The sequence below is a fragment of the Manis javanica genome, chromosome 8 (genome assembly GCF_040802235.1).
Source record: "Manis javanica isolate MJ-LG chromosome 8, MJ_LKY, whole genome shotgun sequence".
Classification (NCBI taxonomy): domain Eukaryota; kingdom Metazoa; phylum Chordata; class Mammalia; order Pholidota; family Manidae; genus Manis; species Manis javanica.
The window spans coordinates 32,010,420-32,033,083 of NC_133163.1; the positions used below are offsets into that span (position 1 = coordinate 32,010,420).

Genomic DNA, 22,664 nt, shown 5'->3' on the forward strand with positions numbered 1-22,664 from the left:
CGGCCCTTCCCGCAGGCGGGGAGCGTGTCCAATCCCCGGAGGCTCTGGGGGCCCCCGAGCTCGCTGCTCCCGAGCTCGGGGAGGCGTCCTCCGGCTTCGGTCCCTTTCAGCTTAAGCTAATGTCACATGAGCCGCGGGGGAGTGGGCACCCAGGGAGTGGGCGGGGGCGTGCGCGCCAGGAGAGGGGCCGCCCAGTCCACCTATATGCGCCGCGGCCGGCCTGACTGATGCCAGGAATTCCCAATGAGAGGCGATGGGGGGGAAGTTTGGGCAACTCGGCCTGGCCAATGGAGAACCTCGGGAGGGCTCTGCCCCTTCCCCCCGCCCCCGCCCCAGCCCCCGCCCGCCTCGGCTCCCGCAGCTCGAGTGTGTCCCCCGGCTCAGTGTGCGTGGAGATTAGGTCTGAGCGCCGGCTCGGAACAGGCAGTGAGTGAGCTCCAGCCGCCGCCAGCAGCGCCGCAGCGGACAGGGCTTAGAGCAGCTAGCCCGGCCGCGCCAGCCCAGCCCGGTCCGACTCCCTCCCCACGCCGGGGCAGCCGCAGCAGCCGCCGCCGCCCGCAGAGAAGGTGGAGGAAGAAATCCAGCCCCTAGCACGCGCGCACCATCATGGACCATTATGATTCCCAGCAAACCAACGACTACATGCAGCCCGAAGAGGACTGGGATAGAGACCTGCTCCTGGACCCGGCCTGGGAGAAGCAGCAGAGAAAGGTCGGTAGCCTCTCCAGCCCGCCTCAGCCCCCTGTTCCGCCCGCGGTGGTCTCAGCTGCGGGCTCCCGGCTCCGAACGGGTTCCAAGCTTGCACGAGCGGGGGCGGGAGATGAGCGGCCGCTGGGAGGTGGGGTGTTGGGTTACAGGCGTGGGTCGGAGTGGGGAGAGCCGCTGCCCCGGAGCCCGCGAACGCCGAGCAAGGAGCGCGAGGAGGTGGGGCCGCCGGTGGGCAGGTTGTCTTGGGGCCCGCGATCCAGGCCACTCGGCTGTAGCCGCACCGTTTCCGTGCGGACAGGGCGCGGGGGCGGTGCTCGGGAGGCCGGGGCTGAGTCCCTGGCTCCGTAGCTGTTTGCTCAGGATCGATTTTGCCTTCCCTTTCCCGCCCCCTGGCCGACTCTCCATATGGCGTGCAGTGGCAGTGCGCTTCCTGGGCTGCCCTGGGCTCAGTACCTGGAGGGGGCAGGCTGCTTGTGGGCTCTGCGCCTGCCAGCCCGAAAACCGAGGGGAAAGCCAGCGACGGAGGGATTGGCAGCTGCCTGCCGGTCTGCCTAGAGGTGGACCTGCTGGAGTGGGGTTGGGGCTGAGAAAACTGGGGAGCATATGCTGGCTCCCCAGTGGGCCCTGTGGTAGCGGGGTCAGGACTGCAAACCGTTTTATTACTTAACTCAGTGGGTTGGTAGCTGCGAAGGGGTGTCTATCCTGCGCCTCCGACCCCCGCTCATTCCTGGGAGAAGGAGAATTTGGGTAACTGGATCAGAGTTGAGGGGTTCCACGGCGAGAAATTGTCTCTGGGGATATTTGGGGGTCAGTCTTTGGGGATCTCTGCTTAGCCACCAAGCCGCGTCCCCAGGCGCCGTGATCCGGGTGCGCATTCTGCCACCGGGGCCGGGCCCCGGGCAGCATGGGACCCAGGCACAGTGGCCGGTGGCAGGAAGAGGTCAGAAACCACTCCTGTGGGAGGGGTGGGGAGGGAGCCCCAACCCTGCCTCTGCTTCCTGCCAGCGCTGTTAGGTCTTGCCCCAGGCGGCCACGTACCCTGAACACCCCCCCTTTCCCGCTGCCCGCTTCCATCCGGTCCCTCCTCATTTCATATTACCCCCCACCCCCGCTGATCTAGGAATGGGGGGGACAGGATGGCGCGTCCCTCTGGATAGTGCGGTTAGGGCTGGGCTTGAGCGAGAACGCTCATGTCCAAAAATGGTAACATTCATTCCCTTTTTTAAACTTAAAAGGGGGGGAGTTTAGGGAGCCGACTGAAGTTTTTTTTTTTTTAGCCAAAGGCATCCTGTATTAGCTCACTCAGGAATCCTAAGCCCTGAATCGGCGCCCTTTTAGTCACTTCATCAGACAAGCAGAGGTAATTTAAAACACACTGCACAAAGGGCTTCCTCAGAGCCCAGCGACCTGACACCCATGCCTTGGCTTCTGCTGGCACAGCCCTGCAGGGGGACATTGGAAGGTTGTGGCCCCTGTCACCACCCCCCTTGAGCCAACTTCTTTGCAGTGTGGCAGTGGCTTAAACACTCCTCTCCGTTCCTGTGGGCCCCTCAGGGAGAGCAGGGGAGGCTGTGACAGCCCCCCATTCACAGAGCTTATTTCCTGGGACAACTGGACTGTTGGTGGAGAAAAGGGGTGAGAAAGGAGTGGGTACTTTGGAGATTCCTGTGGGGGCCAGGCAGGGGTCCCTTTTTTAAAATTTCAGTCTGAAACCTTGAGAATAGATTTTAAATTGGATGGGAGGGGTTGAATTAGGGTGGTGGATGTCTTGGGATATTTAATGGGGAGAAGAGAAGAAATCCCTATTTACTGAGTATCTACTGGGTGCCTTGTTGGGACAGAAGTGACGAGACTGCCCAAGATTTAAGAATTAGGCCATTGTGGGGACTGTGGGACTACGTGGGGTTGGGGCCACAGAAACACTGATCTCCCAGCACTGAGCACTGGACCTGCACATAGTATTCAGTATTATTAAGTGAATACATCAAATGTATTTGGGGAGAAACATAAGTGCCTGCCTCCTCCCCTCCCCATATACATACATATACACACAGATATATATATATATATATATGAAAAACTCTGATCAGGGTGGTGGTGGGTGTGCACCAGGCTTCTGGGCAGCCAGGTGGGAACAGGGTCTTCTGGGAAATTTGGTTATTGGTGGCAAACTCAACAGTTCCTGGCATTGGCTGATGTGTGCACTGTTCTCATCTCATCACATGTGTTGTTTCAGTTATTACTCCCAACAGCTTTGTGAGCCAGGCACACATAAGGATGAGGAAGTGAGGGGCTGAGGGGGAAGTAATCAGCCCAGAGCCCCAACTGGTGCATGATGGGGCTGGGATGCAGCCGTGTTCTGGGCAGGTCGCTTCCCCTCACTCGTTCCTCGTTGGTAAGGGAGAGAGGAAGGCTGCGCCTGGCATCCAGAGTCTGCAAGGGTCTCTGGGCCAAAGGGAGCCAACACCTGCTGTGGGGTTGGTGGAAGTGGTGGCACAGCAAAAGCTCTCCTGACTTGGAAAACCCAAGGTTGTTTTTTCTGCCGATAATTCTCTATGTTACCCTGCATTGGCCTCGGTTCCCTTGTCTGCAAATTGTGCCTCGTTTACAGAAGGGGGTGAGGTAAGATGATAAAGCAGTGGTATTAGATGTGGGGGATCAAACCTAAAGTAACTTATTGCTTTTGACACCTTCCTCCTGCACTGTGGTAGGTGGGAGTTGAGTGGGACCAGAGCGGACAGGTGGACTGAGGCCCACGACTCCAGATGGAGGCAGGTGAGTGAGTACGTGGGAGGAGGAGGACGCAGCGCAGCAGGATACAAAGGCCACTAGGGGAGGCAGAAGCCCGTTTTTAGTCCGGTGCAACCATGACAACTTGTGAGACTTTGGGCAAGTCATTTCACTTCTCTGAGCTTTATTAGATTATCCAGCAAATACTCCAGCAAATACTTTTTGAGTACCTTCTCTGTGCCAGATGCTGAGGATAGAGAGTGGGTGATACAGACGAGGTCCCAGGTCTTGTGGTGCTTTCTTTCCCTTCCCACCTCTGTAAATGGGCAACATTCTGCCCTCTGGTCATGCCTGGGCTCTTCCAGGGAGCAGATTAATGACCTGGGAGCAAGACCCTTGGTGAGTGGTAAGTCCTGCTGCAGGTGCCTGTAGAAGTCTGTGCAGGCAGGAGGCATGACTCAAGATCCTGCATCAGTTGGCTGTGGCTTGTCACTTCTTAAAGAAGGCTTCAGTGCAGTTCACTGGGCTGGACTCCCTGCCTCCAGACACAAAATGCAGTGGATTAGGGGAGTTCACTGGCTTTCACAATCTTTCTGACCTTTGGGGCTGAGCTCCAAAGCCACCTTTTCTAGGGGCAGCAGCTGTGAATGCCCATCTTTTCAGGATGGTTGTAGTTTATTCCCTCGTGTGCTTAATGCCCCTGCCCTTAGGTGTGTGTACCACGTGCGCCGGTGTCAAGCAGGAGAGAGCATAGACTCTGAGGAGCATCCTGGCCATCCACTTTCATGCTTGTGACCTTGGGATAAATTAATTAACCCCTTGGCCTCCAATTCCTTATTTATAATACCTCCGCTTTCCCTGGGTTGGCTGGAGAAGATATGTAAAATGGCTCTTAAATCCTGGAGGCTCTAATGTGTTTTCCCACAGGTGCCAGCCCTGGGGTTTTTACATGTAGGAGCTTAATCAATATTTGTTGAGCTAATGGATGTTGAAATTAGGAGGTAGCCCTGGCAGGTGAATGAGTGTGGTTGTAAATAAGCCCAGGTCCTGAGTCTGCACCCACATCAAACTAGGTTGCAGGAAGACAGGCTGTTACGTTCATACATGCTGCTGGACTGCAAGACCCTCAGAAGAGCTGCGCAGGGCCACCAGTCATGGTGGAGGACTGCAAAGAGGGGAGTCCTGCTGTGGATGGGTTTACCTGAAGAGGGACAGGATATCTGCCTGCCCTGAAGGTGAGGACATCTAAATGCCTGGTGGAAGTAAGGCCTGCAAGAGGAGAGAATCGACTCTAGCCTCCATCCTCACAACCCTCACGGCTCTACACTCCTGTCTGCTTTACTCTGTGCTGGTGTCCATGGGGACAGGGGCCCAGCCTGTCCTGTTCTCTGCTGAGTCTCTAGTGCCTCGCATGGGGTCAGGCCTGTAATAGGTGGTTAAGAAATAACGCTGAATAACTGGATAAATGGCTCTCAGCTCCAGGCTGGTGGGTGGAGATGGATTAATGTTCCAGTCAAACCACCCCACCCTGGGGCTGCATCCTGCCTCCAGACTGCAGATAGATGTGCTCTGGGCGCAGTGGGTTCAAATCCCATGACTAGCTGCATGATAGCGGGTGAATCCCTGCTGTGTGCCTGATGATGCCGAGGGGGAAATGGGGATAATAGTCACTCCTGCCTAATATATTTGAGTGGAGGTTTAAGCCAAATAATGTATGTGGTGACTTTTGCATAGCATCTAACAGCAAGTGCTCAGTAAATGTTAACTATTTTGAGGAACCAGTTTCTATGGCCTTTACCCAATATACTTTGAGATAAAATATAGGATATAAACCCATCTCAGAGGGAGCCAAGATTGGCTAGGAGTGTATGGGAGTTGTGTTGTTCTTGATTTCTGATCCTTAAGTCAACTGGCTCATTCAATGTCCTTTCCCCGGTAGATCTGTGTGGAATCCCTTGCCTACTTTTTCCCTACTTCCTGGGTACCCAGTGTGAAGAGATGAATGCTAAAATGCCCAAAACCATTGTCAGCTGGTTATAGTTCACATATAGTGACTTCAAAGTATGAATTTCCTCTGAGAGAGACAGCCCAGAATGTCTTCAGGCCATCCCGTTAAATAGCTGAGGGCATTCTTTGGGCCTTCCTACACCACCCAGGCATCTTCCCCAGCCCTGCTTTCCTCCAGGACCTGTTGCAGCTGCTTCCTCTCCAAAACCTGCACCATGTGGGTGTGCTGAGAACAGGTGCCCCCTGGTTGGCGATGTGATTGAAGTCAAGCCTGAAGTTAAGATGGGGTGGGGGTGCTGGGGCAGCAGGGCTGTGAAGGCCAGCTGGCCAGAGTCAGGCAGGTGGGACTGTTCTGGCTGCCACTTAGGCTGTCCTAAGACAGGTGTGAGGCAGCCTGGAGCACTTTGCAAACCAGATTTTCCAGTTTTGAGGAATGGTGAGACCCTGAGGGGCTGTTGGTCCCTGGAGATGGCCTTGTAGGCGTAAGAAGCTAGTAGACTCCTGCAGGATCTGTGGTCACCAGCCTTGTCAAAGGAGAAGGAGAAAACTCATTTTCTGAGGTCTGACGCTTGAGGAGGGGCTGCCAAGGCTGTGCTCAGTGGGTGGGAGGAGGCTCTGACTCTATGACCTCTCCCCTGTGGGCAGTTCTGAATGTGAGGAGGGTAAACCAAATGGGTGTCCTGTAGCTTGGGGTTTGTGGCTGGGGTTTGGGCCTCTCCTTCCATCTTCTCCAGGAAGGCCTGAGGCTGGGCTCCTGGCCAGTGACCACAAACCAGAAACATGGCTTGAGGACTTGTCACGCCAAGACCTGGTACTGCCTGTGGGTTTGGAGCCAGGGTAGGGCAGCCCAAACCTGACATGTGGCCTCATCACAGACCTGCTACTGTGTGTCTCTGCTCCTCCACCTTCTAGTCCCTTGATAGTGTGAGAACATGGATGATTTCTCCTTGTGGAGTCAGTCAATGAATGCTGCTTGAACCCTGATTAGGTATCAGATGCTCCTGGGGTCATGGAAATCACGGTTTAGGTGGAGAGGGAACCGGAAAGACACAGAAAATCACACCAGGCCTCACCAAGAATGGCCAGAGGCATGACATTGGCCTCTGTAGGGCAGGAGCCAGCAAGCTGCCTGGAGTGGTGGAGAGGGGAAGAGCTGGCGGCTTTTGTACTGCATGTCCAAGGATAGGCAGGGTTTGAAGGTTCTGCTGGGAAGCCTCCTCTTTCCTTGGCATGCGTGCACATATGTGTGTGTGTGTGGCAGGTAGCACCAGCAGGGGAAGGGGAGAGGGCTGGATGGGCAGAACAGGGCAACAACTGCAGGGACCTTCAAGCTACTGCAGGCTGGGGAGCCCCCTGCATTGTTCTTGCTCATCTTCTTTCCCACTCTTTGTCCCTCCCAGAGCCGACCTCTCCCCTTTTTGAAAGGCCAGGCTGTTTTGTTCAGCTCACAGGTCAGAGCCCAACATCTCTGAGCAGGTGGTGTTGGGACCATCTCAGCCAGTTAGCCCCACCAAGCTGTGCCCACATGTAACCTGCCCAAGGTTTTCCTGGGACCTGGTATGTGGCCAGGGGCTGTGGTTTCAGGGCATCTTCCCCACTGGTCCTGCTTTTATCCCCTCAGAGATGGTCAGTGGGCCCACATCTCTGCACGAAGGGTTCCTATGAGTTGGACTGCGTTACTCCCCAAGGATGCTGGAGAGGCCTGGAGGCCGCCAGCCGGGGGTGGTTCGGTGAGTTTAGTCTGCAGCTCCCCAGAGAGCTCAGAGCTGAAAGGCTGTGGGCAGAGGAGTCCCTCTTAGCCTGGTTCCTTAGTCCTGGCCAGGCTGGGTCAGCTACGATTTGGCTCATGATTCAGCCCAGGTTTCTGTCTTCATCCACCGAGGTGCCAGCATCCTGCTAAGTGCTGATTGCCCAGATGTGGTCCTGGCTGAGGCAGGGAGCCTTGGGAGTGGTAGGGGCAGGAGACCCAGCAAACCAGGGCTCAGGGCCCCTCTGAAGGCCAACCTTTGTGTTACCACATCAAGGTTTCTCACTGGTTTTCAGGCTGGGTGTCAAGTCCAAGCACCTGGAATCCCTTGTTCCCAGTGGGTGGGGGTTAAACATATAGAGAAGGCTGGTCGTGGAATCTCCTCCCTGCTCCGCTGCTGTCCCCTTCGTGTCCTGGCTGGGATTATCTGGCAGGATCTCCAAACGAGAGTCTGGTGTAGAGATGCCTGGGCCCTGAAGCCACATGGACAACAGTCATGACCTCCAACCTTCCCTGTCCATGTTCAGCCCCGTTCAGCCACCCCAAGGGGCACCATTGGTGGCAGAGGGGCTGATGAGAGTGCAGGGCCTTAGTCCAGCTCTAGCCCCCTCCTGAGAAGTGAGCAAAAAACAATGGCAGTTCCTGGCAGCCTGGGCAGGGTCATCTTCCCAGACCAGGTCCAGGGGCTGGGCTGGACTTTTCAAAAGTCATGGTGGCTCACCCTTTCTGAGCACTCTATCAGGCACTGTCCTGGGGACTCTACATGCATGAACATGTCTAAGTCTGTGAGGTGGGCACTACTATTGTCCCCATTTTACAGGTTAGAACTGGCTCAGAGCAGCTCCATTTCCAAGATCATATAGCTGGCAAGAGGTGGACCAGGGATCTGAAGCCAGGCAGTGTGGCTCTAGTGATTGCCTCCTTACCACTTTGCTCTGCTGCTTAGGAAACAAATGCTGGCACATCTAGGAACATTTTAGCAAAGCCAAACATATACAAAACAAACCCAGTGATGAAAATGTCCTTGAATTATGTAGTGGTGAGGGTTGTACCATCTTGGGAATGTACTAAAGATCATATACTAAATCTACTAAAATGGAATTGCATGCTTTAAATGGCTGACTTTTATGGTATAATAATCATATCTCAGTTAAAGAAAGCCTCAGAAAATGCTAAGTAATATAAAGGAGAAATTGACAGTTGCTCATCATCCCACCTCCTGGAGGTAAGCACCCTCACAGGCGTTTCTGATGCTCTTGTTCCTCTTCCTCATTCACGTGTCACCTTTTCTCTCTTGCTCACTGTTTACTGTGCAGTCAGGGATCAGGTTCATGGTTAGTGAGTGGGAGAGCAGAAGAGGAAAATAATCAAGAAGGGCAGCTTCCCTGATGTGACCCTTTTCAGGACAACTGCTTAAGAATAGATCACAGGTAGGCGCAGGCAAACGGAAGGCTGGGCCGGGGAGGAGGGTGGCTTTCCTTATTTCCTCAAGGTCAGTCCCTCAAGGTCAGTCCCTTACCTGTACCTGTAAACCCTGATGGACAGGGCTCCAGGGGTGGAAGGGCGGTGTCCAAGTGGGCAGCTTTCCCCAGGCATGGGGAGGGCAGAGGAGGGCTAGGGTCCTCCGCCAGGAGGCAGCTGCACCACTCTCAGGTTACCTAGCAATAATGGGAAAAGGTGACTTAGCCACTTCAGAGGCAGGAGGAGAATAAAAGGCAGCTGGGGATGGGACTGGGAGTAGATGGAGAGGAAACTGTTGCCCTGGAAACTGCTTGCTTGGTCCTTGGCTACAGCGGGCTTCTCATGGGCTGGGATCTGCTCTTCACTGACAGGTTGTGGGGCTTGTCACACAGAGGGTCTTGGGGTGTGGGAACCCCACTTGGACGCAGCCTATTAGCTGTTCTGTCGACAGCCTCATTTAACATTCACAACAGCCTTGTAAGGTATGTGGGATAATCATGCTTGATAGGTGAAGATCCTGAGCTTAGAGATATAAAATAACATACTCCCAGCTTCACAGGGAGAAAGGGCTGGGAATGAAGGTGCCTGTACTCTTAGTCCTTAAAGGGAACCGTTTGTGTTGGTTTAAAGCATTTCACAAGCCCAATATCTGGGAGGTATGGAAATATCATCCACCTCCTGGTAAGGGAAGAGAAGATGAGAGAAGGAAGGCTGGAAAGGAGAAATCTGTTTTATATCAACCAACCAGTATTTATTAAGAATGTCTTAGTTCCTCAAATAAGTAAGAACTAAAAGTTCACACTGATTGAGGGCTGCATGGTTTGGATCACCTCAGTCTACCAGATAACCCTTTGAGGAAGTTACTGTTCTTTTCCTTGTTATGGACAAGAAAATTGAGGTTCAGAGAGGTTAAGTAACTTGCCCAAGACTGACTAGCTAGTAAGCCAGATTATGAATGGACCCAGGCAGATTGACCTTGGAACTCAACTCTTACCCAGAAGTACTGGCACACCTTTTGCTATTCTGGTGTCTGTTTTGAAACACAAGGTTTATATAAATGAAATAATAAGGAGCATCTCAGGGTAGTATATAATCAAGTACTCATTATATGATTCACATGTAGCTTTTGTTTCCATTAATCACGATGAGCAAATTTGTGAGTTTTATCCCCATTTTACAGACAGGGCAAGTAAGGCTCAGAAAGGTTAAGTGACCTACCAGGGTCTCTTGCGCAGCCCGAATGGGGTAGAGTTGGTTTTGAATCCAGGTCTTTGGAGGGTCTGCAAGGCTAAGGGGGTGGGCCTGGGCCTTCCCAAAGTTACTTTTCTTCTTTGAAAAGATAATGAAGGGTTCTTGTTATATTTCTCCACATTCTACAGTAGGTGTAACTGTCAGGTATAGACTCAGCCCCTGAACTCGGAGGACCTCACATGTCCCTGGTGGCCTTTTGTAGAGCTGACCCCAGCTGTTGGAACTGGCTTGAGGGCTTCAAGATTCAACCCTGTCCCTCCTCCCCGCGTCTCCCCTCCCCTGCCCCCCCTCCACCCCCTTTAGTTCCTTCAGTATCACCTGCTCTGCCTTCCCTTTGGTCACTAGGGGAACCTAACAGGCCATGAGCTAGGTAGCTGTGCCTCAATGTTTATTTTGATTTTAGAAGCCTGTGCATGTGAAACACAAAGTAGGAGGTTCTTGTTCAAGCCTTGAGACTGTTAAGGAAGTTTTGCGGGGGAAGGTCTGGGGGCTGAGGTTGGGGCAGGCAGCTCTGGCTTTCAGTGCAGTGGGCTGGGGGCCTGCCGGAGGCTGGCCTTAAGGGGAGAACAATGCCCTTCTTGACCCCCAGCTTTGAACTTTTCCCCCCAAGGTCTAAATCAGAGGCCCCATGTGGTCCAGCTGACAGCTGAAAAGCGATCCTTGAGGGAAGGGAGCTTTTGGAAAAGTGGCCACCTCTCTACCTCGTTTTTCCTGTTTCGTGGTGGCTGGTACTGTGGGGCTGTTCAGAGCGTGGTCACAGGCCTGTGATTTGAGGCCAGGCCAGGGCTGGCAGGGGAGTGTTTTTATGGGCTTGAAGATTTGTTTTCTAAAAGCCATCTGTAAAACTGATTATAGACCGATGGGAATAGAATGGAATCATGCTGAGCTCCCTTTTCAAATCAACTGTAGGTGAGATGACATGAGGGGTGGGCACATCGAGGTGGGTGGCCTCCTTCAGGCAGGTCTCCTAATGGAACTTGGCTTTCCATCTTGGAGGAGAGACAGCAAGCCTTGCATGTGGGTGGGAGGGGGCTTGTCACAGTCAGACTATCTATTCTCCTTATTCCACTGTGGGAATGTCCACATGTCACAGCCTGTGGTTTGGGGTGGAGAGAAGTGGAACTTTTAATTCTTCTAGGTCCCAACACCAGGAAATAGGATCCCTACCACCCAGCCTGTGGGGGCCTCGGGAGGGGCAGCACTGTTGCTTAGGGCCTGCTCTCTGGACCTCTGTCCTGCTGTCTGGACCTCCTCATCTGTCTGGTCTACAAGTGAGTGAGGGCACGTGTGTCTCTCTGGCTCTGAGAAGCCCCTCTGTTAATTCTGGCCGCTGCTTTGACACTGGCAGAGGAGTGGCTTCTTTTCAAACACTGAAGACATCCTCCAGATAACATATAATGGCACTTGCCAGTTGAATTCCCGATATTTCAGAAAGGCCTTTCCAGGAACCCGAAGTGCTTTTCCAGACTTGGCCCCGGGAGCCAGGAGATGGAGGAGGCGGCTCATGAATCCTGCTTTCCTGGAGCAGGGGAAGTGGGGGCAGACCCCTGGTTTCCTGCCCTTTATCCCGGACACAGGCTGGGACTGTGGGGAGGTATCTTTTGCATGTATGAAGCCCAGAGGCCTCTTCTGAGAAATTTGGACATTTTCCCAAACTTTAGCCTCAAAGAAAGCCGCCTATTTTTTTTTAAGTTAAGCAATAGTTAATTTAGAGATTCTTTATACATAATTAGTTTTTTTTTAAATTGAGGATTGCTACACTGGGGTCTTAGTTCAGTGGGGCTGGAACCCTCTTAATGGGGCTGCTTGGCACTGGCAGTGAGGCCACAGTGAGACCCAAAGGTGCCCCGTGGAAGTCCTGTCCCCAGTTCCCTTTCCACAGAAACTGCTGGGGTTCAGAAGGCCCAGTTTAGGCCCCCCTTGTGGCCCAGGGGATGGGCCTGGGAATGTGGAGCTGAGCATCCATCCCCTTCCATGCTCCAGGCTGAACTGACCTGGTCCTGTGCTGTGAGCCAGGCATGCTTCTAAATGTTTTCCAGACATTAATTTAATCCTCACTAGACCCTTATGAGTTAGATTATGAGATAGTTTAGCTGGAGGCAAGGAAATTAGAAAGGCTTGCAAAAGCTCAGGAAGCTACATCTGTTTTTTCTAGATTTTCTGCTCTTGAGGCTAGTTCACAAAGACCATAAACACCATAGATGCAGTCGAGGCCCTAGCGTTCTTCCGAATCCCATTCCTTCCCTTACTGGAGTTAACTACTGTCCCAGGTTTGATGTGTTCATTCCTAAGTGTATGTTTCTACAATTCCTGCCTGTGTGTAGTTGTCAGTGTTTCTGTGCCTGTTTAAAACTTTACATAAATGGTGTTTATGCTTAATGTGTGGCCTTGGGCTGTCTTTTCTGCTCAGACTTCCTGTGCCCTGGGGCTGTTGAGTTAACCTGGCCCCCTAGCGCCTGTTTCCAGGGGGAGAGGGCTGAACCCTGTAGGCTCTGGAGGTTTGGGGGACTTGCTCCTGTCACCCAGCTGCTTACAGGTGGCAGGTGGGACTAGAAGCTGGACTTCCTTCCTCTGCGGGTAGCTCTTTGTGTTATACCTGCCACTTTGCACCCCCGAGTTCAAAAACTGCCTGGTATTCGATGAGGGAGGGCAGGAGCGGGTATTTTATTTTCTTCCCTCTGAGGCGTGTTTCTGATGCCTGGCTCCTATCCCCTGGGGGGTACCTGGACCCTTGCTGCTGCCCTCTTTTCCTGGGGGCTTTGCGAATCTGGCTCTTAGGGACTCACTGCTTTGTCATTTTTTTCTGTAATGAAAGTGGTTGTGCTTTCATTACTCCTTGGTGAAGTGAGTATATGGTGACAGAAAGTGACTGTGAATCTGGGGGTGCTTCTGAGTGAATTTGTATTTTATGTTTCATGGTGGCATCTTGCAACATTTGCAACTTAGTTGTCTGCATGTAGAATTTTGGAGGAGGCCAGAGGTGGGGAGACATGGCTGAGCCCCTCTTGGCTGGGCCCCAGGAGCAGCCAGTGGGGTTCCAGTTCTGCCCCCCTGTCCCCACCTCTATTCCTGGCTCTGACCTTCTCTTCCTTCTCCTCTAGCCCTTGGCCACTCAGCGCCTGCCTTGCTCACTTAGCGCCTGGGTCGGGGATGGACTGGAGAGAGCTAGGAAGGACATGAGTGTTGGCAGCCTCCTGGCAGCTCTCATCACCCTTGCTTTGGGCACCATTAGGAAGCCCTCAGCTCTGACGACATGCGGAGGGCTCCCAGGGTGTGTGTGTCCTTGCTCTCTCGCCGACTTGGGGCTCCCTGGATGGCTGAGGTTGGGCGTGTCCGTCTCCTGGGCCACCCTAGTAAGGGGTTCATTATTGGGGCTCCTGGAGGCTGCGTCACTGGGATCCAGAAACACTCATGCCACACCCCCAAGCCTTGAAGCCTAGAAGGATAGGGGTGGTCTGTGGAGTACAGTATGGTGCTCAGACTGGAGCCTGAGCAGGCATCAGAGTCACCTGGAGGGCTTGTTAACATGGACGGTTGGGCCCCATCCCTAGAATTTGTGAAGGTCCAGGTTGGGGCCTGAGATCTGCATTTTTAACAGGTGAGAGGGCCCTTCAGAGTTATTTGCAAAGAGGGTAGCTATAGACAGAGTGAAGAACTGGAACTGTTTTTGCAATTGACAATAGGGGGTCTGGAGTGAAACTAACTTTGCTGCTATTTACTCCCTAGTACCTCCTCTCTGCCCCCACAAAGAAGTAAAAGCTGTGTTCTTTCTCTTGGGGGAGGGAGATGTGCTCCTATACCCTGAGCAAGGGTGACTCCTCAGGAGCCTCCTGCTAGCACACAGTAGGCGCTCACTGAATACTGGATGTGATGAATGGTGACAGTGGCTGCCTGGAGGGGGTGTAGCAGCCACAGTCCAGCAGATATCTGGCAGATACTAAGGTGCTGGGTGGCATGTCTGAGTCACTGAGGGCCACTCCAGTGACAGGGCTGAATTCAGATCCCAGAGCAGGGCCTGGGCTGGCTCCCTGGCATCAGAGTTGTGCCCTGGAGTCAGGAGGAGGCCAGAAGCCAGGGAAGCTGGCTTTATGTTTGCGATGGGCTTGAGGCTTGGATGACCTCAGGCCTTGCCATGCAATACTGCACCCCACCCCCTTCCCTGGGCGCCCAATTGTGGGGGTAGGAGGGAGCCGGCATAGGCCCCAGCTCCCTATTAGGCAGTCCAGCTGTGTTTTTTCCTCTTTTGGCCAGCAGCCCACTTCAGATTCCTCTCCTGAGGTACTGGCCAGGCTGACACGTCCCTCTGCTCCCTGCCCTTATTGTATTTGGCTGGAGCCCCTACTTTAGAAAATCTTAGGGAGTTTCTGGTCCTCTTGTGTGGGTTTGGGGGCGTCCAAGGAAGTAAAACCCAAGCCTTGGTCCTCCTTCTCTCCCCAGTCCCAGCACTGAGAGTTCCCTCTAGAGTGGTACGCGTCAGCCAACAGCCTGCTTTCTTTAGCCACAGTGTGCCTGGGGAGTGTGGAACCAGACAACCCCTCGGGGGCCCTCTAGCTCGCCAGCATGTGGAGCCCAGCGGGGACTTGGTCCACCTACCTCCTGCTCCCTTTCTTTTGGGACTCTGCAGGGTGGCATGTAGGAGAGGAGTAGGTGTGAAAAGACTGTCTTTTTAAAACTATTAGGCCAGGGAGCTGCTTGGGAGGCCCTTGTCCTGTCCCCTCAGTACAGGGAGAGGGCTGTGCATTCTGTACCAGGGCCGTGGAAGGCCTGAGATCTTGCCTTAGCATTGCCCACTGCGGCCGTGTCATGCTGGCCTTGTCACATCTGATCCTCACCTAGAAAATGAGGGCTGGCTTAAGGATGGTGCTGGTGCTTCTATGGTAAACACCTAACTTGGCCTGTCACATGGAGATGATCTCTAGGGTCTGGGTCAATGCCAGCATTCTGTGTTTCTGTCCTTTTGGTCAGGGGGTCATTTAGCAGACCCAGGCACTTCTAGAGCTGATCTTGAGGTTCACTCCCAGGCTTGCCAGCCCGGCCCTGAAATTAAGTGCTCTGCTGACACATGGAGTCTTGTCTTTAGGAGTCTCCTGTGGCCTCAGCTTTCAGGAATCTGTTTCTACCCTTCAGGGAGGGTGTGGGTGGGGCCAGGTGAATGCACTTCCCTTATGGATCCAGAGATGCTGTGTATCTTGGACCCTGAATGCACTCTTATCCTGGAAATGGCCTGCTTGGAATGCGGCCAAGTGGGAAGGAAGCCGGGTGTCTGGGGCAGGGCGCATGGGGGAGGCCTTGTTTGTGATTGGTGCAGGTCCCTTAGCTCTGCCTTCTAGCCTAGATGCTCCACGTGAGGTTGGGGGCGGAGGTGCATGGGGTGGCTCAGGACAAGTAGGTGGGGAGAGCATCTCTGCCCACTGGAAGGTAGACCATTCATAATTGGTCCTCTGTGTGGGCGTGGCTACCCAACAGGCCTAGTGTGTGGGAGGTGGCCTGCCTGTGGGCTCAGTGGGTAGGAGAAACTGGCTGGAGCCAGGGAGCAAGGATTTCAGCCTGGAGGCTGCCTTGCCTTTCACTTTATTTACTCCCAGGAACCAGCTCTGTCCCTTCTTTCCCTTGTAGTGGTTTGAAGAATCACATAATAGAATGCCCGAGCCAGAAAGGACCCATATTATCACCTGCTTAGATGAAGAGATTGAGGTCCACAGTGGTGATCTGACTTGTCCAATGATACTCTGCCATAGTTCATTCCTTGTGGGGCAGGTTTTGGTAAAGACTGTTTATTCTGGGCCCAGCCCATAAAAACTGTCTTCTGAAGTCATCCTTGCAGGTGGGCTCCAGAACACCTGCTAACAGCCAGGCAGGGTGACTCTGCTCTAAAGGCAGATGGAGCTCCTAGTGTGTGGGTGGTCAAGGTCAGATGAATCTCACACATGACAGCAGCTGTGCTCTGCCAGGTTGGAGATGGTGATGGACAGGAGGGCCCTTTGTATGGCTCCCCATACACTCAGATGTTCCTGGGACCGGCTCCTGAGTTGCAGTTGAGTAGGGAAGTGACAAACTGAGCCAAAGGAAAAGTGGTGGTAGCACTAGTGGCCCTAGTGGTTCTGGTGCTGATATGAACAGCTAACACTACCACATGCCCAGCCCTGTGCTGATTCCATTGCACACATTGTATCGATGAATTGTCATAACCACCCTATGAAGTATAGATATATTACATCTGTATCTCCACTTTACAGAAGAAACTGAGGCTTAGCAAGATTAAATTATCTGCCCCAACCCACACGGCCCCTGTGTGGGGCTCTGGCCTTTGAACCCGGGGCAGCCTGGCCAGAGTCCACACTGCTAACTCCAGGCTACCCTGCTGCCTCCTCGCTGCCAGGTCACTCCTGCTTGGTGGCCAGCACCAGCTGTCAGCCCTGCTTGGAGAAGGGAAGGCCCTCACTAGAGATTGAGCTAGGTCTCCGCCCTCCTCGGGCTGCAGGTGCCTCTCACCTGACACACTTCCCGAGGAACCAGGAAGTGGCCGCCTCTCTGGTCCCTGACACTACGCTCGTCCCAGCGCCGTGTGAGCAGTGGAGGGAGGGGAGGCTCAGGGTCACATGGGGGCTCTTTATCCCCCTCCATAATTCTCTTTGCCCTCTTCCTGTCTTCCACATGTCTGTTCTCTTTCCCTTCTGCCCGGCGGTGACAGCTCCAGTTTGTCCAGTGGACCTCACCTGGCAGATGGCGGCTTTCCTTTCCTTCCTGAAGCTAAGGGGCGCTGGCCGTGCCCTCACTGGCTGGCCCAGAGCAGGGCACCTCCGTGGCTGTGTCAAAGTTGGACTGCTCCTGTGTCTAGAGGGGCTTCAGGCCTTCACCCTCTGAAACAGCTGTGGTAGTCTTTCTCTCTCCTTGTTGCAGGCCCGGTGCGGACTGTTTCATATACACACACTTATTCCATCCTCACAAGTAGGTAGCGCTATTTACAGGGCTTAGTAATACAGGAATTAAAACCCTGGTAAGTCAGAGAACACACTGAGACTAGTACGCTACCGACTGAGTTTCACACCCAGACCTATGGGGGCTAATGTGGCTGCACCACCTAGTCTCAGAGTGAGCAGAACGTGGCAGCTGGTTCCAAAAAACAAAACCAGACCCCCAAATAACAAAACACTTACCAGCCTGGCTTACTACATCCTGGGTCCAGGGGGTGGCGGTGGTAGCGGGGGTGGGGTGGGGGGGGAGGGTCTCCTGCCCAAGAAGCGTTGCTGGCTTTCTCTGAGAGAAGAATCCAGATGGAAAGCATTTATAGGCTTGTGGGCATCTGTTACCCATCAGGCTGGAGCTGGGGCATTGCTCAGAAATCAGGAATTGTATCAGGCGGGCTGATACAATAATGCCAGGCAACCAGAGGCCGGCCAGAGCCTGTCCCTTGAATCTGGCCTTACCTCTGTGGCTTCTTCTTTGCAAAGAGAGTTTCACGCCCATTGCCACCTAGACCAATTAACATGCTGTGGGAGACTGGTAAATAATAATAATGACAATGAATAATAACAGTAGTATAAGAGTCATATGCCCTCACTCTTGTAATGATATGTGCCTGGCACTGTCCTTAGCTTTTTACAGATAAGCACTGGGACAAGGGTACTAGTAGCCCTGTTTTACAGATGGGAAAGCTGAGGCCCAGAGAGGTTGGGTGGTTCGCCCAAGGTCTGGCAGCTAGTAAGTGGTAGAGCTAGGATTCAAATCCAAGCATTTCCAGTCAATAGGGCCGTGATTACCTTGAGATCAGGGACCTCCATGTGGCCTTTATTTCTACCCCCCGCAAAGCTGCCCTACCTCCTGATACCGAGCGTGCGCTGGGAAGTGTTGTAATGGCAGAATGGAGGTGTTTAGATCCTGCCCTTTGAGGGAAGGTTGCCTTGAAGTTGCAGGGATCCTGTAGGTGTGTGAGATTGTAGCAGTCTGAGGCCCACCCTTACCTTCTTGCAGCTGCTTCGTGAATTGGGGGAAGCCCCAGTTTTGGGGGGAAACCCAGAGTAGGCAGAGTAGCAGGGCCGGGAAGACAAGCCCAGGAGACATGGTGCCTGCCATTAGCTCTTTGTTCCTTTGGGGAGGTCAGCACTGTCTTCATGTCACAAATGCCAATCAGTGCTTCATTCCCAGGGAGGGATACAATAGCAAATAATTTAGAATTTATTGAAGTTTCAATTTGTGGAAGGGGGAAGTTGTGTCTTATTTCTCTCTTTATCTACAATGCCTGGCATGTAGTAGGCACTTAAGGAATATTAGTTGGATGAAGGAATAAATTTAAAAAAGACTCTGATTATGGAAAATTCAAGCACAGGAGTAGAAAATAGTATAATGAGTCCCCTTGTACCCATTACCCAGCTTCAACAATTAGCGGTGAAACCTGCCTGGGTTTTCTGGGTTTTATTTAGCCATCTGGGTTATCTTATTAGGAGATGAGCACAGCATGTGAACTGCTAGAACTTCTCAAGTGAGAAGGGACAAGCGGAGATGAAATGATCATTACGGTACTAATGCAAACTCAGCCTTGTGACACTGCAGTGTCAGGCTCACCTGAAGTTTGAACCAACTGCTCCCTGGTTGGCCGTGTGGCTTCTGCAGGATGAGTTGGGCCAGATACATGAGATGCTCAGACATACACACTGGGGCTGAAGGCAGAGCAGCTAATGGTAGTTTATGCACTCACTTCACATTTACTGTGGATCATTATTTTAATGACATTTCAAATATAAGAAAAAGTACAGAAAATAGTAAAACAAGTACTTATGTGCTTGCCACCCAGATTTAACAAATATGAAGCACTTGCTCTTTTTGGAGCAGGGCCAGATGCGTGATCTGCCTCTGAGGAGGCCAGGAGAGACCCACAAACTGGCATTTTCCTGCCATGTCCATAGATGTCACATGCAGTATAGTGAAGGGGGCCCAAGGAAGGCCTTACTCCATCTTGGAAAGTACAGGATACAAGACTTCTTGGAGGAGATGATAACGTAAACTGAAAATTATATCTAGAATATGTAAGAGTGAGTCAGGCAGTGGGGGTGGTGGCTAGAGGGCCAGGCAAACAGCATGACCAAAGGCATTGGTGACTGCTAAGTTCTGGGAAGGGAGGGGCAGGAGGTGAGTGTGAAGCAGTGGGCAGGGAGTGGCTACAGAGAGAGGCCTGGGGGTGGGTGACGGCACGGGGCGAGTCAGTGGAGCAGCAAGCTCAGGCCATCTTCAGGGCAGTGGTGGGCTCCAGACTTGTCCCAAGTCCTGCTTAGCGCTCAGCTGTCTGAACTGCACACTGTGCATTGAGCAGATGAGAGGCAGATATAATTCCATGGGAACGGTGGGCACCATGTCACAGGAAGAGTTGAAGGGACCTGGCTGTTCAGAGAAGGCTCCAGGCTGTTTTCTAGAGGACATGCTGTGTTCGTAGGCCCAGGGGAGCAGTAGTGCTGGGTGGAGTTGGGGGGGAGATGGAGTCTAGCTCAGAATTTCTAACAGACTTCCCAAGGAAGGAATGAGCTGTTAGGCATGAGTTTCCTGGTCTTGAATGTGTGACTTGGTAGGCTTGAGCTGTTGAAGCAGGAGTGGAGAGGGAGGTAGAGGGTGGGAACTTCTGCCATGCCTGGCCTTCAAGGCCTCTTATCACTATCTGTTCTAAGGATCTGCGCTCAGGGCAAGCTGGTTAAGTGACCCTTGGACACAGGCAAATGGTATTCCAAGGAAGGCGGCTGTGGAGGGGGTGCTGGCCTGTTGCCAAGGGAGCCATGTCAGCCATGGGTTACCAGTTCCGAGGATGCCCTGGGAGGGAATGAGCTCACTCCTCCTGGAGGTGATGAGTCAGCCTGCCTCTGAAGTGCTGTTTGCTCCCCAGGGCCAGGCAGGAAATTGAGCAGCAGACCTTTCCTCTGCATCTACTCGGACCACTGACACTGCTCTGCCCCATGAGGGCTGTTGTCATTAGAGAGGAGATGGAGGCTGTAGAGGCAGACACCAGCCATTCTGGCGGCCTCCAGTGGAGGGAGGGGGAACCTCTAGTCCAGCTGGCCAAACCTTGGCCCTCAGCAGGGCTAAACCATCCCATCTGCTGGCCACTCAGCTCAGCTCACATGGAAGGAGTGCCAGCTGCAAACTGTGCCGCCCCCCCCCCCCACTCACAGCATGGAAGCTGGGGATGTGATTTCAGGTGCACTGAGGGTTTTGAAGGAGAAGTGCAGGAAGTTTGTTTATGTTGATTGGTCAGATGTGGGGGTAGTTTCTGGGGGTGGATGAGAAAGCTGCCTGGAGGGAGTGGCATTTGATCTGACCCTGGAAGGCATTTCTATGAGGAGCTGAACAGTGAAATCTCATCCTATTATTTCTGGAGGTTCAGCCTAGGTGAGGCCTCAGCTCCTGCAGATGCTCATTGGCATTTCCTGGAGACTCACTTGAACTTGTTTGATGGGGGCTGCAGAGCCCGGTGTTCAGAGGTGTTCCAGGGGTGGAACACCTCTTCTTTCCAGAGAAAAGAACTTTTTTTTGCTTTAGATGCTGGGCATGCAAGGGCCAAAGCTGCTATTTTGTTTGGAAAACTAGAGTTCGGCCCACTCCACCTTTTCAGAAGGCTGTGGAGGCCAAAGCTGTCCTCTAGAAGTACTTTCAGGCCTGCTCTGTGTCTCATCAGAGTGCTCCTGGCCTTGGGTTCTTTGCCGCAAAGCAGGGGCGAGGCTTCAGGAAGGAAACGATTGTGCCTGTTGGGGCTGGGCCCTGGCCTGGCTCCGTTACTGGCTGCCTTACTCCTCAGCTAGGTGACATACACTTAATGCTCCCATTTATTGGATCTTTTCATGGTTTCCAGTTTTTGGCTATTGTAGATAATGTCTCTAAATATTCCTTTCATGTGGACATTTTCCTGTATTTTAGGATAATATATAGGAACTGGGTTAATCAAAGGAGATGATCATTATTTCTATGAGTCCTTTTACATATTAATCAGTTGCCTTTATAAGACAACTGCTTAATGTGCCACCAGCAATACACAACCTGTTTTTTTTGTTTTTTTTTACTAATTAAAGTAATATTTATGGTGGAAAAATCTGGAAAATACAGCAAAGCACAAAGAAGAAAATAAATAAAGATTACCTGCAATTCTACTACCCTGAAAGTGTGGTTTGGTGTGATGCTGCAGTGAGCCTGTCACCTCTTGGCAGGCAGGGGTTTGAGCTGAGCCTGCCCCTGTTAGCGGCTGACCCTGGGCACCCCATTCCAGGCAGGGGGGCACCTGATTGACTTCTGACCCAGAATATCTTCTCAGCCCCTGGCCTGTCTGGCTGTGGGCTTGCATTTCTAAGGTTCTGAGGCTTTGTTAACATTTTTAGCTAGTGCTAAATACATAGAAGGTAGTTCAGAAAACTGTTGGGATTTAAATATTTGGGTGGAACGTGTGAAATATTATTAGCCACTGGCAACTTAGCAGATTCCTCAGTAGCTACCACAGGCCAGGCAAGACCTAAGGGGCTGGGGCACCAAGCTGATGAATGCCGGTAGAATCTGTAGAATCTGTGTCTGAGAAGATTTTGCCCAGACCTGGCTCCTGACCACATTCCCCTAGTTCCTGTCTGTCTATGAGGCTGGTTGGAAGAGCCAGGGTGTTTTAGTAAAACTGAAGGGAAGTGGGAGACATCACATAGGAGAACCTAAACGTGTTGTCTCCTGCTCTCACTTCCCCGGGGCTTTACTTCTCTGACCCAAACATTCCCCAGGCTAGGTGACCTCTCCTCCACCCACTTTGCTAGGAGGAGCCTCCGGGGCAGGAGAGACAGCTTCCCATGCTGGCTGGGCCCTTGCTGAACTCTTGGCTGGGGTGCTGGTTCTGGGCTGAGGGTTCCTGGCACCCCCAACCTGCACTGTTACTTGTGTCACTGGGCAGCTCCAGTGTCACCAAGCAGTTCTGTATCTGACTGAATTTCCCAGATGCTGGGATGGGAAGTAATGGCACTGTTCATAAACTTGAAATTCACTTTTCAATGATTTGACTTCAAGCAGGGAATGAGGTCTCACTCAGTCCTAGGAACTCAGAGCTGGCTAAAGACTTACCAGGTGGCTTCAAATGCCGAGGGTGAATACACTGGGAGCGTTTGGTGCCATGCAGATGGGAATGACACACCTGGATGTTTTCCATAAGTAGGGGGTGATACAGAGAAGATTCTTTTTCCCAGCTGCTCGGACCCTCCCACTGAGTTGGGTGGGATTTGGGCAGGGACCTAGCTGTAGGTCCACAGTATTTCTTGGGGGAGGAAGGGAAGATGCTTAAATGGTGGTATCTTAGGGTTATCTGGACCCCTGTCTCCATGTGTGAGACTCTTGGGCTGTCGGGAGGTGCACCTAGAAGGTACTTGATGTCCTATTGCAGAGTGTCCTGTGGCCAGCCCACCTGACACAGTGAGGGACAGTGTTCCAATGTCCAGGGGCTGAGGATGTCAGAACTTTGGAGCCATGGGATTCTCCAGAGAGAATCTTGGCGTTGGGACATTTCCTTGGGGACAGTGAAAGGGGAAGCCACCGGAATGTCTCAGCTGCTGTCTGTGTCATTTGAGTGAAGAGCTCCCTGTTGGGGCCTCCTAGCGCTCCAGCTTGTGGCCATGTGGATGGGCTGGGATTGATTTGTTCTGTCTGGTTTGTTAGACACTCTGCGCTCTTTGCCTCTCCCCACCCAGAAGGAGCCCAGTGAACTATAAGTTCTGGGCCACTTAAGATTCATGGTAATTGGGAGGGAGCGAGGAGCTCC

At 52.8% G+C, this 22,664-nt stretch overlaps 1 protein-coding gene across 3 annotated transcripts in view; it reads left to right on the forward strand.

Moving 5' to 3' along the window:
• Positions 1 to 350: 350 nt before the first annotated feature.
• ACTN1 (actinin alpha 1) overlaps positions 351 to 22,664 on the forward strand; it is a 90,522-nt gene continuing 68,208 nt past the window's right edge. For 2 of the 3 annotated variants that reach the window (XM_017651645.3, XM_017651646.3), the window contains exon 1: positions 351 to 711. In XM_017651645.3, coding sequence (XP_017507134.1) covers positions 607 to 711 — 105 coding nt within the window. In that variant the 5' untranslated portion in view covers positions 351 to 606. The remainder of the gene's footprint in view (positions 712 to 22,664) is intronic. The other variant, XM_017651647.3, reaches the window with a different exon arrangement.